Below are 16,505 nucleotides of genomic sequence, written 5' to 3'. Positions count from 1 at the left end.
TGTGCGCTGTGTATGTAATATGTGGAGGGGATTAAACATTTACAGGTATATGGTTTCCCAAAATTCATAACAGCCCTCCAAGGGAAACCGTAACTACAATGTGGCCCGCGACAAAAATGAGTCTGACACCCCAGTCATAGAAAATGGACAACTTCACAGACCAAGATGTAAGGTGTCCTTGAGTGCTGAGAAAGGCGCCCGCAAATCAAATGTATTATTATTATTAAGACATCATTTCATAACTCTTGTATATTCTTGGGGTTGTCGTTTTTCAGCTGTGCCGAACCCAAATATTCAAAACGGCTCTCGGTAGGATGCGGTGCAGTTCTACAGCACACCGCTGCAAATGACAATCACAACACGCCGGCTGTCATCGGATCATGCTGGCCTCCTTAATATTGTGGCAGACACACACTCACGTGTATCATGCTATTATGCTACGCTCTTCAGTTAAGTCGCATTCAATTAGCGAGAGATGTTCTTATGGAACACGCGAGAAGGTGAAACGCTGCGGTCGTGAAAAAAAAATGAAGCATTTCATTTCTGCGAACAGCGGAGATGACAGGAATGTGTCACCACTACGAGTACGTGCGGCTATTTGTTAGCTTTATAAGCACTTGAGCAGATCATATTCGAGGGTATCTCGTCATTGAGCACACGCTTGGATTTTAGGCAGCCTGAATTGATTTCGACAAAGCTGACCTTCTATTATCCTACCTCGTGCGTCAAGTTGCCACGGCTGGTGAAATTGAATTAAAAGCAATTGCGGTCACTAGAGGAGCACATTTAGCATTCGCACGGTGTCAGCGCTCAGCGGCATCGGAATCATTGAAAAGGAGCACGCACACTGCCGATTCATCCGTTAGCTTCGTCCGCTCGAAAAGTCAATAAGGGAGCTGTTTGGCTCACTTGTTCAAATCGCCCATCTGCTTAAGTCAAGGTGGACTTGCCTCTGGCTGTCGTTAAGAGCGATTTCATTTGATCCGGGGAATGAAAAAACAAAACAAAACAAAAGTTTTGACACAGTATAGCCTATTGAGCAGCCCATTAATGCAGATAAATGACGCTTTGTTCAAAGAACCACTGCACGATGCGAGATGCGATCTCCGTTGAATTTACAAAGTTGTTTCATGAGACTTTTTTTTCTAGCTACACCATTCGGCTGTAATTTGTCAGTTGACTTTTTTTAGTTCCATTTCAAACATCGACACCACTGCAAAAATACGACCGCAAGAAAACACGCTTCCATTTAATACCGCAATGAGATTGTGGCTCAGAAATGAGCACGGCTAGCTTTGCAAAGGCAGAATATTTCACACACGGTGTGCGCAGGAGTACTCGGATGTTCGGCACCTTAATGACGCTCCTTCCACTCCCATCATCCTTCAGCCATGCCGAGGCCAGGGTGACATGTCCCATCATGGCAACGTGAAAGCAAAGTGCAAACAAGTCCTTGAACGTTTTCCTCCCCTCTAGATGTGCGTCAGATTATCCTACGTTTGATTCGATTGACCCACGCGGAGTGACACGCGCCGAGAAGTTAATTTCACACTTTCATAACAGTGGCTGAATGTGTCCATGCAAGCAGAGTGTTAATGGGCGACGGTGATGAACACGCAGCAAAGGGGGGGGGGGGGGTGATGGTTTATGGTGCACATTGCAGCAGCGCAGCCTCCGAAAAGAGAAAGTGCTGCTCGCATGTGCTGCTGTGTGTGGGTGAGAACATTCACTCAAGCTTGGCCTATTTGAAGAGAGGAGCACATCCAGACATAGAAACAGTGCAAGAGCATCCGCGTGAAACAAGATACACCCCAAGGGAGTGCGCACCTCCAACAAATATAACTTCCTCAATCATTCTGGTGGAAAATGTGTTGCAATGTGTGAACTGTTAGCACCCCCACCCCGCACCACCACCTTTTTTTAAGCACATCAAATTACACCGTTTCAAGTGATCAGAGGGCATGGACAAAATCTTTCACACCCCCACCCCCAGCCCCTCCCAACCATAAACAGGGTGCAGGTGCAGCACAAACATGGAATCAGGAATCAAGTCTGCAGTGTTCATGCCCACAATGGCGCAAACTCCCTTTTTTATTTTTTATTATTATTTTTTTTTTGTAATGCGCTAAACTGCGCACGATTGCTTGTTTCTGCGAAAAATACCACCACTTAGTCCAGCCTGCCCCTGGGCAGATTTAGACTGCGCCTTGCGCCAGAGTTGCACTGGGCATGAAAATAGAGCCCAACACGTACCCTGTGATAGACTGTGGCGACTCGTCCGAAGTGTACCCCGCCTTTCATATTAAGTCAGCTGGGATGCGCACCAGCTCACCCGCATCTGTAATGAGAACATGCGCTCAAGAAAAAAAAACAAATGTATGGACGCGCGGACATGATATTGGACATTGAAAACGTGGACTCTGGATTGCACACCATTTTTTTTATAGCGTGGTCCAACTGACATAACAGGAAACCAATGTGTTTTTGTACAATGTGCTAGCATATGCACTCTACTACAAGCCAACTTTCATCATCATCATCATCATCATCATCGTCGTCGTCCTCCTCCTCTTCATTCTGGTGTGTTGGTCCTAACCGGATCAGCATTGAAGTGCACTGTGAGTGCACACGCGCACATACACACACACGCTTCAGGCTGGGTGGATGCTGCTCAGGCACCATGGAGCAAAAAGCAGCCAAGAATGAAGGCACGTCCAGGGGACAAGAGTCCTACCAGCGGCGGATGTGGAAGACTTTCCAGGAGAAAACCAAGCCGTGGCTCAGTCCCAAACTGGGCTCGGAGCGTCGCGCTAGCGGCGGAGCAGAAAGCGCCAAGAAGGAGTCCGGACTGTGGATGTTCAAGAGGAAAAAGAAACACTTGGACCGAGTGTTCTCGTCCTCGCAGCCCAATCTGCGCTGCTCCTCTCCGCTGCTGTCACTCGGGAGCGGGGGGGACAAGCGCGGAGGACGCGGCGGGGATGCGGCGGCGGCCGGGACCAGCCGAGGAGCCGAGGGGCTTCATCTCGGCGCGGCTTCCGGGAGCACGGGGAGCAAGCCCGAGCTGACGGCCCACGGAAGCCCCAAGGTGCACGTCTCGCAGCTCGTCGCGTCCCAGCAGAAGAGCTCCTCGCTGGGCTCGGCGTGTTTCGAGAAGCTGGTGGTGGACCCGGCCGTGGTCCTGCAGGAAGAGGGGCAGCTGCGGAAGAAGCCGAGTGATGCTGTGAGTACAACTCTATTACTGTACTTAACATGAAATGTCAACGATCGTGCATATTGCATTTGACCTGAATATGCAATTACACATTTCATGATGATGGTGATGCAGAGCGCTTACTCCATGCATGATTTACACTGCTCACATAGGCAACTGTAACGTAGGGTGGGCCTCATGACTGCAACGTCAGTAGTACGTAATACTGTACAGGATATTATCGACATCAGTGGGCCACAATATTAGGGACACATGTACATATGATGCGCAGCAGCATCCTGCCTTTTATATTCGGAAGTGCATGTCAATTCTGGGAGATGCTGTGGCTGAGCGTAAAGGGCAAAATCAGTGAGGAATATTTTCTGAGTTCATGCATTCGAGTTCATCATAGCGAATTCCAGACACCATAAATCTACCACTTCATGGCTGCAAGCAGAATACAATATGATTACTGTCATTAAAAGACTAGATAGTAAAATCTCGGGTGGACTCAACACAGGAAATTGCCCGGGGCATTGAGGTTTCCAGGGGTTCCCAAAAATATTATCGCTAGCTCGCTAGTTTAGCATGCGCGCATCAGCAACAACAAGGATTTACTATTTACAGCACCAAAAGACACAATAACCAAACAAGATTCTACCTTTAGCGCCAATGGGACACAGGTTTCTTGGTAAAGTAATAGATAAAGTAAGCCATTTTAAACTAAAAAGAACCACCTTTCCATAGTTGGAAGCAAAACTTTTCAACCAAACCGGAACAACACGATTACTGTATGTATATATATATATATATATATAAAACACAAGCCGCACCTGAGTATAAGATGCAGGACGTGCCAAATTTTTGGCGCCACCCAAAGTGTCCAGCATCATCCAGGCAGAGGTCCAAAAGTGATTTAACAATCAAGTATACTTGATACTCTCGACTGGCGTTTGGGCCGCCATTAAATCTCTCTGAGCGACATGCACTCAACTGAAGAGGGCTTGACTCGCGCACCGATCTTGCAGCATCATTGCTGCACATGCCAGCTAAATGATAGTTAAATAATGCACGATGCTCACACTGGTCCTGTGGTTTTTATGACGTTGCATTAATATTGAAGAACTTGGCAAGGCGCGGCGATGTGTCTGACGCAAATTTGTCGAAATTGGTAATGTGTGTGGGCGTGTTGTCCTGCCAATCAACTAAAACTAACCCTCATTCTAATGTGACATACAGTAATACAAAAGATCGTATGAAAATTCTCTCCCTTTGCTTGTGTATTTAATGTTTATATCTGTACCTGCAGTGAGTAATTAAATACGGATGTCGTGTGCTGCAATCACACTAGGATGACATCTTTAAAGCCCTGCGCTTTGATAGTCTCACACCAACACTAGTGTAAGTTTGCATTATGAAAATGAAAGCTGCAAGGAAGCATTTCATAAATTAAATATGAAACTGTGCATAATAAGCACGGTATTTGGTAAGCGAGTGGTGGGAGGAGTGCCAAATTTTGAGTGTCACGTTGTGGCACATTTAATTTCCAGTGTGAAGCGTTTGAAGAAAAGTGCACTTGACATCAAATCGGAAGTGTACGCGTTCCACTTTTCACTTGACTGATGTCAAGAGTTTATTTTTTTCCCCCCAATTGCAGTTTCCAGATATTTTGTCCCTTTTTGTGTGTCTGATGAAAATAAAAAAGCTACTTGAAATGCCTTTTTTTTGTGTATTGGGTTAGATGCAGGTCTACCTATTGATTAGATTTGTGTGATCCATAGTAGAGAATAAATGATGTAGCTTAGTGTTGCCTTATTGACTTCCGCTATGTTGTTTACATGATTGAATGTTTGCCTTTACCCTGGCTGGTTCATCCCACAAGACAGAAGGTGTGTGTGTGTGTGCATGTACGCACCGTTCCCCTCTCCCAAATGACAGCTTGGATGGGATGACCCCGTAACTGCCAAGTGGGAAAGGAACGGGTCATTTTTGAATGGGAACAACTACATTTAGCACTTTTATGATTGTATTTATGATTAAAAAAGAAAAAAAAATCTCTTCCCAAGTTATTTGAAGGGTAAACATTTCGATGCCTCACTCTCACAATATGACTTTCAGAGCAAAACAGTGGCATATTAAACGATGGAGAAACAAAAGATGAATTTACGTCAGGTCCCCAGAAATAAGACAAGCGTAATGTAGGTCGCAGTGGAGTAAATAAAGCTCGGTGTGTATTTTGTGCTGTGAGATTTGTTCTCTTTGTTTCAAGTGTACTCGATCAGATCAGATGGAACACTTTGAAATATTCAGGCTCTGCACGTACTCTATGAAGCAGAGAAGTGGGTTTTTGTGTCAAGAGTTTTTTTTCTTCTGAACGGCTATTGCCTCAAGCTGAAGCCACAAGTATTGAGACACTTGGCACCGACGCATAAACAAAAGTAAATATCGGGTCTTCACTTTGAAGCTACTTCCATTGACAAATCCATCTTTCAATCCCTGTAATCAATTTATTATCCGTCCATCCAACCATCCATCTCGGAACGATGTCTAGTCCAGCTCCAGATTAAATAACGGTGTCGGTGGAGCGTATCCTATCGATATAAAACAAGCATGGAAAGGATCCAGTGGAATATGTTTTGTCTCGAATACATGGAAGGCATTTGGGCGTGCGTGGCTCGGGAAGTGAGCAGCGTGTTGATGTAAATCCTCCCAACTTGTACGTCTGCCAACAGCTCGTGGCCTCCTTCTAGAAATGTCACGGTGGCGTTTCCAGAATGAAGATTCAACGCAGCTTGTGAGACTGCCGGTTGTCACCCACACGCACGCGATTGCCACTCACTGCAAAGTTGTCTGGAGCAAATGGAATCGGCCAAGACAAATACATTCAATGCGCGACGCCATTTGGAGATGATAGATTTTTTTTTTTTAGCACTAAGATAATGGTGAAGTTTCTTCCTCCCACACGTGATGCTTCCTTTTTCTTGGCACTGAAAATCCGTGAGCAACACGCAAAGCAGTCGTTCGCCGCGTCCAACTGAGAGCAGCAATCGCGGTTAGTTTCTGAGGAACGATGCAGACTCAGTCAGGTCCTCTGCCAAAGATAAGCAGTGTGATTATTTGACAGATTTTTAAAAGCAATCAATAGTTTGACTGTAAAATGTTTCAAAACGTGAATGGATCAATCGAAATTACAGCTGATGATATTTGTAACCAGTCTCACCTTACTGTGTGTATGCCAAGAGATCGTCTTTTATACTAAGCTCATGTTTACATATTCTTAAAACCACATTTTTGGAAAATGATCTGAGTGTCAGAGGAGAGAAGTCAGATTTTTCAATGCTGTTGTTTTGAAATGTGCAGTCTCATCTCAAGTGGAATGACATTTCACAAGACAAGAAATTCAGACGCAAGTGTGACGCAGGGTATGCATTTGGTCTCGTTCATAAATATGTGAATGACGGGGATCAAACTCCCTGAATCATTTTGTTGTCTTAATTTTTTTTTTTAAATCATTGTACTGGGCGGCACGGCTATCGTAGGACACGAATGATTGGGGGTGCACCGCCGTCTCCCAACTGCAAAGATGTGTTTCCGTCCTGTTAGGAATCTAGTGCGCCTCATTTAAAGGGAATGAAAGGAGCCAATTTGAATGGCCATGATTGAAGTCGGCTACGTCCACTCCCACGGCGACGCAGCCCTCCCTCTCGCAGCAACGTCAGCCTCGGCTTTGCTGTGAAATTACCAACGCCGGGTGTAACATGCCTCCGTGCAGTTATGTCGCGCAAGATTTACACCGCTCGCAAAATGAGAGCTTGGGGTGTTGGGATGCAACTTTTTCACTTTTGATATGATACCGAAATTGTAGCCAAGAGTACCGTCCTGATACTGATGTCAATCTGATAGATAGGGATAATGCATGCTTTTTAACAAAACATATTTTATGATGACATTTTAGAAGAGACTTGATTAACTATTCAAACAAAGACCAAAAGTCGACAGCAGAAGGTGTGAGAAAATATCACCCATTTATTTCAAATATTTAGTTTACACAAATTCAACTTCAAACATGGAAATAAAATGGAGAGATGGCTGGATCATCTCTCCATTCTTTAATCCATTTATCCTCACGAGTGACGAGGGCGTGCTGGCGCCTATCCCAGCTGTCTTCGGGAATAAAATACATTCAAAATGAATTAAAGGACCCTGAGAAATAACCCCAACAAAGTCAATAAAAACAAATTGTGCACTTTGAAGTTTACCTCAGTACATTAATGATCATTTTTTTTACATTCATGCTGCTGGATAGAACAGCAGGAGCAAAGTCTAGAATGGCCTGCTGGCATATAAGGCTAATATCAGATCGTTTGGCTGGAGACGACATAATCCGATACTGCTTTTTTTGGCCGATATTGGATCGATATCTGATACCAATATTGGATCGGGACACCCCTAATTAGAGCAATTATGATTTATTAGGTGCTTACTATTATTATTATTATTTTTAGACAATGTTATCTTCTAACGGACCAAAATAGAACATGTTTCCAAAACTTTGCTGTCAGACAAGGAAATTAAAAAAAAAAAGTTGGTCAACTTCTGGTCGTCTGACTTTGACTCATCGCCTTCAGTCAAACCCGTTTGTCTTCATCCTGTGAGGACATACGCTGTAGATCTCGTCCTTGCCCTCTGCAAGCCTCAAAATATATTACCGCCCTCTCCGCCAATTACCTTGAGGGCTAATCTTTATTCTGTTGTCTCCCTGATTTACTTCCTGTGATCCCATCATTAGCCTCACTGATAGAGACACTCGACCCCTTGTAAGAGCATCTTGAGGGCAAATATAAACTATCTCAATGGATACGCACTTTCTGTTTGGCCTGTGTTATTGTATTCTCAAGTAGCAATCAGAATGCTGCAGAAGAGTCAGGAGTGTAGTGGGAATCACGCATTATTTAATACAGAATTAAATTATTGCTTGATCGAAAGCAGGAGGTCGCCACTCAAATTCTGCACCGTAACTTGCCTCGTATGGAGAAATATTTCGCATCTGTCTAAATTGTACCCTCTGCTGGTCACTTCCAAGCAGTCAGTTCTCCGGCCGCGCCTCCGTTGCTTGATCAAATTCCACATTGATTTGCCCGGCCTCCGCCCTCAACACGATTGAAATGGAGCTCTGCATGGAAGCTCTTCCACTTGTGATGGGGCTGCCGGAAGAAAGGCAGAGAAAAGGTCCATGCAGACAAGAATATGGCGCTGAAGGCGAGTGACCAAAGGCTGCATCCTAATCGTGTGTCATTTGCAACTCAATGTGCACCTCGCGTCCTGTGTGGTGAGTGGATATTGAATATTTGCAAATGAGGCTCCCTGCAGCCTCCATGAAGCAATACAAAAAAGTGCAGCCCATAAAACCCATTGGACAGACTGCTTGTTAGATTTAGCTCTCATCCCACCTCACAATGTTGTAATTTGGCTACTTACTATCCCATCCCTCCATTTTTAGTAGCACGGTTAGGGTTCCCAGTAAGACGGTGCCAATCCCATCTGCTTTTGGATGAGAGGCAGGGTATACAGTATATACCCTGCACTGGTTGCCAGCCAAAAACTAATAATAATAATAATTAATAACCAAAAAATTGCATCTTTCAAGTGACACAGGGTGACCTTTAGTTTTAGTTTTGGTCCCAGTTACATTAAAAAAATGAAATAAAAGGCTATGCCAGGGTTCAAAGCAAACATGATGAAGCAGCATTTCATTGTTCTGCTGCAAGTAAATGGAATAAGCTGCCAATAGAGATAAAGTGAGTCAAGTGTGTATTTAAATTCAGGTTAAAAACTATGATCTTTTCCGATTTCACTGATTAAAGTTTTTCAAAGCATTTTTAAAATCACGTTCTCCAAAATCAGGTTCTTCCACTCTTATGGAAGTAATTTTAGTAAGCTACTCACTTCTTTTGATGTTAAATATCTTTTACTCTTTTCTATGTAAATGTTTTTAAACGTGGGACTTTTATTGATGTGAAGCACATTGAATTACTTTGTGTATGAAACGCGCTCTGTAAATGTTTCCTTGCCATGCCTTCAATTGCGTTCTTCACGATGTGGCTGGTGCGAGTAGATTGGAGCAATATGAGACATTTGTTATCCTTCTCAAAGTCAGCAGTAGCTTGGAGTGAAACGGCAGCTAGCAGCAATGACTGAATTGGCTTTTGATGTGTGCTATTTTATCTCACGTGCGGTCAGTCTTATGTGATGGTTGCCATTCTGTCACATTACAATGGGGCTGCTTTTCAAGCCCCATGAGAGATAGACTGGCCGCTCTCTTTTTCCTGGAGCGTTCTTTCACAACAGGTGGCTGCTATTTCCAAGTCATCATAATCACAAATGCCGAGCGAATCATCTATAAAAAGATTTTGCACTTGAGGATATTTTCAATTATTATTTTTTTTAATTTGACAACTTTCATGTCACTTTGAACTTCCTGTGTTGGCCTTGCCGGTCTGTCACTCTCGTCCTGTCTTGTCTTCATATCTCCCCTTATTATTCTTCATCTCAAAGACACATAGTCGACATCAGGAGGAGTTTATATTTGTGACGTGACAAATTCTTCACGAAGGAGAAGTGTGCTATTCCGGTCTGTCGCATGACGCCTGTCACCTACAAACATGGCGATTTGCCAGCCTGAGGTGGGTGTGCGTGCGTCCCGTGCATGACTTCTCGTGAGCTCAGTGGACGCTGTGATTCCTGTTTTCATTCGCTGTCTGGCTGTAAAGAGACACGGAGGCGCTAATACGCTCATATCCATGTCGATATGCTCGTTTGGCCCTGAGAGAATGTCATTTTAATCTCAGCGATGAGATCCATGGATTCAATGGTGAGTTGTCTGCAGTTCAGATTTGGCTTTTGAAATGAAAATTGTTGCAAGAAAGTCATTCTTGGTGGTCCAGCGGTTAGCACGTCGACCTCACAGTGATGAGATCATAGGTTCCCGACTCCAGCCTTCCTGTCTGGAGTTTGCATGTTCTCCTGCGTGGGTTTTCTCCGGGTACTCGAGTTTCCTCTTGCATTCCCAAAACATGCATGGCAGGTTAATGTAACACTCTAAATTGCCCCCAAGTGTGAGTGCAAGCGGCTGTTCGTCAGCGTGTGCCCTGCGATTGGCTGGCAACCGGTTCAGGGTGTCCCCTGCCTACTGCCCAAAGACAGCTGGGATAGGTCCCGCGACCCTTGTGAGGATAAAGGATGGATGGATGGAATTATTCTTTGGACATACTGCAACATGTGAATTCCATTTTTAACAATTTTGGCTCCCACTTGTCACCTTAATGCACTGTTTTCACTGCTTCATTGAGAACTGATGTGCTGGTATTTTGTTTTGGTTGACAGGCCCTTGAGATTGTGTTTTTTATTATTGTGGAGAATGACAATGTCAAGCTTTCAAGGAGCCAATTAGCTTCACGGTGGTTATTGTAAAATCCTGTGGCGGAGTTTTGATGTGGGCGCAACGACAATGTAACGGGAATGATGACTCACGGGGTTTGCTACTACAAACGCTTTTGTTTTGAGCTTCCAGGTCTGGAGTGCGGGATGACGAAATGACGCATTGTGTGTGTGTGTGTGTGTGTGTGTGTGTGTGTGTGTGTGTGTGTGTGTGTGTGTGTGTGTGTGGTGTGTGTGTGTGTCTAAAGAGAGTTTTCCTTTGAAAAGTTGTCTTTTTAATCTATGCTAAAATTATCCATCAGTGGCGGTTCTGGATCAATTTCACTGAGGGGGCCGGGCTGGGGCCGGGGGTTTTGATGGGGGGGGGCACATTCAACCCAGGGCTAAAAAGACAAATTCGAAATCTTATTTGACTTTTTATTTCTTCAGACTTTGAAATTGTAGTCATAACATTACAGTGATGAGAAAAAAACAGTATTAGGAGGGCTAAAATGTCTGCAAGCGTAACAATACGCCGTGTCCATCTGTTGAGAATATTCAAGCCAGGGGATGATATGGTACCAGCCTGCCGGGGACAAAAATTGCAAATACACTGAAGCTTGATGTTTTACATGCATATAATTATCCAAATTTTAAAAGGCAATGTCTTATATATTGATCCTGTTAAATAAAAATTAAAATAAAAAGGGAGACTAAAAAAGTTACACGCACACACAAACACGCGCACACACGCGCGCACACACACTCACACACGCAAATAGCACTCGTGTCGTGGTAATTTCCCTCTCTGCGGACTGCTTCTCATTTTCCCGCTCATTTTTAAGTGGCGCAGCGCACTAAAGGGTCCGACTAGAATGTTAAATCACGCACTTTGGTTCCACCTTTCGCGTCGGCGACTCGGCACGACTGCGTAATCTACGCTCGGCGAGAGGGCCACAGGGGGGGCCAGAATCGGTGCTACAGGGGCACTGGCCTATGTTCATTTCTATTGTACAGTCCTTCCAGTGCAGTCTAGTCTTGTGGAAATTGTTCGTAAAATATCTGCCTGACTCTCTTCTGTCTGATGAATGGCCAGATTCATAATGAATGAGTTGCAGGTAGTCTCTATTTTTCTTATCTCTAACTTGCTGGTTGCCCGTTATGTTATTGACGCTTTTAGCGGCGGTGCACTGCTTAAGGCTGCATTTACATTGCACGTCTGAGTGTCCGATTCATGTTTGGTGCCCATAGCAGACTTTTTTTTTTTTTTTTCAAACTCTGTTTTCAAGTGAGTCTTATCTGATAGAGGTGTGATAATATTCGGCAGATTACAATTACCGCTAACTGTTTACCACAGGCAATGAGCTGTTCTTTTTTTTTTTAGGTCACAGTGGAATATGATTGGCTGCTTGCAGAGATCACATAACAACCCGCCTTTTTGAAATGAATTATAAAAGGCTAGCCCCTTCTCTGAGTGAGAAGGGAGGAGTTAGCAGTTACACGCAGAGGGGTGAAGAGGGGAGGAAGAGGAGAGAGAGCAATTGAGATTTGCTCTCGATTATGTCGTTGTGCTTTTTAATTAAAAAAAAAAAACACGGTGCCAGCGGGTACTAGTTAGCCCCAGGAATAACATTAGTAATCCACAGGCCTGTTCTAAAATATCTTAGCAGTGTGGGGACCCTGTGACTGACTCAGTAGAATTAAAACAGAAGGAGAATGTGAATATTTATTTGTTTTGTTATTTTCACTTAACATGGTACACATTTTTTCTGTCATTATTCCAAATTTGGTTCGAAAATAGATTGTGTTCAATAGACAACAAAATGCTTTTATTTTTTTCCCCAAATATTTCCAATACAGGACATTTTATACCTGTAATTTTAACACTGTGATACTGCAAGATATTTGCTCATGGTTATCACACACTCGCGATCTAATATCGGATTATGCATAGTTTACTTTTTAAGAACAACAAACATAACCACAAAATTACTGTAACATTTTACCGGCATTGCGGAAACCTTGCATCTCCATAACAATCATTTTTCAGGAAATTTCAGCAATTTGGACATTGGAAGTTTCAGACAGATGAAACAGCAAATGCAGCCCTCGAGCAATGGTTTGCCTCATCTGGTCTAAATGTTGCAGTTGGCTGGCAACTAGTCCAGGGTGTACCCCACCTATTGCCCAAAGTCAGCCGGGACAGGCTCCAGCTCACGAGTGGTATCGAAAAATGGATGGAGAACAACAATGATGAACGGTTTTCCTTCTGGCAGGCTGCCCTCTGTCAACTTATTATTAGTCAGATTTGTGAGTTGAAAGCAATGGCGAGGAGGGAAAGCTCGAGAGACGGAGCAAGAGAGAGAGCCTGTGGAGCTTCTGGTTGGCCTTTGCTGCGTGAGTGAGCGAGCGAGCGAGCGCGTTATATCGTAAAAGCAGCAGCGGCAATAATACAGGAGAGTGTTCAGTGTGTCCGGATGTTAACGTGGCCTTTCTCAACTGCGGGATAAAGCTCCACGGTAGGTACCATTGTTTGCTGGTATCACATTTGGATGCCAGGCTTGATTTCTTGGCAAAGCACACACGTTTTGCTTAGGAGCGTTTCATTTTTCTATTCCTCTAAGAGCATGTCAGTTCCTTTCAGTGAGGTGACGGGACATGAGTCTGCCATCAAAATGTTTCCATCACTTTGTCACGTTCTGTCATTTGCATGCGGGGCATGATTTTCATACTTGCCACATTTTCCATAAACCTGAGCGGCCGCTTTGCTTATGCGGTCAGTTGCACTCGTTAATGCCCACAGAAAACAGTCTCTGCCTGTGCACTTTGTGTGGCTGTTTTTGTTTACAATGACAGGCGGGGGGGGGGGGGGGGTGGTGGAGGTGGAGTGGGCGTGTAGTATCCGATTTCTAATCGCGTGCAAACTGAGCAGGGCTTGTGTGACCAAGGCTGAGAATCAATTAAATCAACTTGAAGAGACTTGATCAAGTCAGACATAGCAATTCATGATCCTGTTCCTGCCACCACCTTGAGCAGACGGTTTGGAGAGATGTAGTTAATTGATGAGAGAACATCAGTCCGAGTCCTGCCAGATGCGGAACGTGATCAGAATGTGAGCTCCCTACCCAAAAGCTAAGCGGCTGCTCCAAGAAAGGCGGAAGAGGGGAAAGCCAAGACCAGAAGGGGAACAAAGTAAGGCTGACTCAAGACGGTGAAGTGAAGATGGGAGGAAAAGCGGGAAGACAGCAGCAGGTGTGAATAGCCTGAAGAAGAAGGAGCGGCCTCGTGAAAATACTCAAGTGAGCCTTTTCTTGTGCTGTATAAATTCGGTCATTGTGCTCGTCGAGTACGTAATTAATCCGAACTCCGGCTGTTGTGTGTTTCGGTAGAAAAATGCCAGCATTTAACAACTGCTGAGCGTTTTTACGGTGGCTCGAAAGCATTCGTTCACTGAGCCTGGGTTGTCATCGCAATCAAAAAACAAAACACAGATTGTTCTTGCTACAGTGAAATCCAGCTTTATTTACTGGCTCTCCGGAGTCTCTTCCCGGTGATTGGTGGCAACTGGACCGCGTTCAAGCACATTTTACTGTAAATTCAACTTCATTGCGTCCAGGATGCAAAGTCAATGGCTGCCCTGAGACTGGATGGAGAGATTGCCGCTCATATCATCAAGGAATACATGTTGAAATTAGTCCGACTGTATAGTTGATTTTCAGCATATTTTTAAATATTTTTCATGAATGGATGATTGAATGAGTTGAGACCATGCGCTCAGTGATGTGTAGCTTCCCTTCCACTCCCCTCACATTAACATAACACTATCATTTTATTGTTTGGACTCGGCTATTTTTAGCCAAGGTGCCAGCGTGAGTGATACACACTGCTGTCATACTGCCTCTGTGTGGAGGCTGCTTTCTTGTCAGTGTGTGTGTGTGTGTGTGTGGGGCGGGGGGGTGGGTTACCAGATTGATCATTGTAGTGACACTCAAACTTGGCACAGAGACGGGGATCTTCATGACTTATGGTTCTGACTACCGGTACTTAGTGAACAGCGGGTAGGCCCTGTGGCAAATAGCAAGAATTTGCGAGTAACTGACATCCTCCTTAAATGCTTCACAATTGCCTATGGATGTCACAAGACAGTAAAGCACGACTTTTTCATTAGATGGAGCTATGGCCGGGTGGCCTGGCCTCACAGTGCAGAGGTGCAGGGCTCCATTCCAGCTCCGGCCTTCCTGTGTGGAGCTTGCATGTTCTCTCCCGTGCCTATGTGGGTTTTCTCCGGGTACTCTGGTTTTCCTCCCACATTCCAAAAACATGCGTGGCAGGTTATGGAGCCAAGGCAATACTTTAGCCTTAGATGGGGCTTTGACTTCAGTGCAAAAACAGAAAAAAAAGTAAATGGGGGGCCGCGTGAAATGAATTGAAATGATACGTTCAAATGAACGGTTACCTCCTAGAAACATTCAGATGAAACTCGGGGGGTTGCACACCCACAAGTCTGTTGTTCCAAAATGCTTTCTTATGGCCCTGATATGTGACATACGGCAGTCACGCCTCGCTAATGATCCGGAGCGTCAAGTGTAAGGGCGAGATCCTGACAGATGCGTCGTGTTTCTGTGCCGGTGTGATGTCACGCTGGCATTGAGCGGCGTCTGCTTGGCTCGTTTGCCTGCTTTCTGTAAGACTTGATGTTCGCGGTGTTCAGGTTGTCGCCGCACTCCATTCAGAGGTGATGCGCGGGCATTGGAAGAAACCTGCTCAAGCACCGCAGGCTGAGTTCGTGTTTTGTTGGCTGAAAATTCTGTCTTTGCTCTTAATGAGACGATATGACAAGCTTTTTATTGTCTTTCTATCATTCTATTCCTCCGTATCCATTTCTCTTTGCGTTGTTCATGCTGGCACGATTTCTCAGTTGTTATCATTAACGGCTGTCTGATGCGGCCAACAACAACAAAAAAAACCCCATCCCACTCTTCCCAGTGAAACTCATCCAACAGAAACTCCAAAGCTTTGTTAGTCCCATTCTGCAGCCACGTGTTTCTTCATCATTCCACTTCAAGGAGCTCCAAATGCACTCTGGATAAAAGTGCTGAGACACCTAAGCATGACATCAAAGGGTCTTCCCCAAGAGGTTCTGACAAAATCCAAAGTAATCTTGGGAATTAAACAGTTTCGAGAAAGCATCTTAGCCATAGCCATTTACCAAATTTTGCCAGTCCGCCGTACATCATCCGTCCGTGGAGCTGCTTTTTAATCATTGAAACAAGCGAGCAAGCTGCTTGATGTGCTCAAAGGGGTCCACCCTCTTTTTTTTTGTTTGAATCTTCTGCATTCTAAAGCTGCTCTTGAGTTGTTTTACGTCGCGGCACCGTCACGTATAAACCTCAAGGCAGTGTTGCTTAATGGAACAGGAAGGTGGTATTGATTTCCAGTTAGATGAATCCAACTGGGAATGTGTCAAGACGTTTACAAGGAAAGGCCCGTGTCCATGTTTCGGGAGCACTTTGCAGGCGGTGTTGCTCTCTTGGGATAATTTCATGTAAATGCAAAGTGCTCGAGCTGGCGAAGCCTACTTTTGCAGACGCAAGATGCATTTGTCATGAACTTTCTCCTCTCCTTTCAGCGGTGCTATTTTCTTGGCCTAATTTGTAGTTCAAAGACTAATGTTATAGGGTTAAACCACTGCAACCTTCATGAAATGAAATTCATCCATCCATCCATTTTCTGATCCGCTTTATGCTCACAAGGGTCGCGGAGGCTGCTGGAGCCTATCCCAGCTGTCTTCGGACAGTAGGCGGGGGACAACCTGAACCGCCTGCCAGCCAATCGTAGGGCACACAGAGACGAACAACCATTTGCGCTCACGCTTGGCAATTTAGGAGTGTTCAATCAG

General features: G+C 44.7%; 1 protein-coding gene across 1 annotated transcript in view; it reads left to right on the top strand.

The window, feature by feature from the left end:
- The first annotated feature begins 2,447 nt into the window (after positions 1–2,447).
- The window catches only part of mctp1a (multiple C2 domains, transmembrane 1a), a 94,292-nt gene continuing 80,234 nt past the window's right edge, over positions 2,448–16,505 (top strand). The window contains exon 1 of the mRNA XM_086110968.1: positions 2,448–3,220. Coding sequence (XP_085967094.1) covers positions 2,504–3,220 — 717 coding nt within the window. The 5' untranslated portion in view covers positions 2,448–2,503. The remainder of the gene's footprint in view (positions 3,221–16,505) is intronic.

Source organism: Hippocampus guttulatus, chromosome 5 (genome assembly GCF_054856545.1).
Source record: "Hippocampus guttulatus isolate MCC_2025c chromosome 5, RoL_Hgut_1.0, whole genome shotgun sequence".
In the NCBI taxonomy this organism is placed as follows: Eukaryota; Metazoa; Chordata; class Actinopteri; order Syngnathiformes; family Syngnathidae; genus Hippocampus; species Hippocampus guttulatus.
This window is presented reverse-complemented; position numbering and strand designations above follow the sequence as displayed.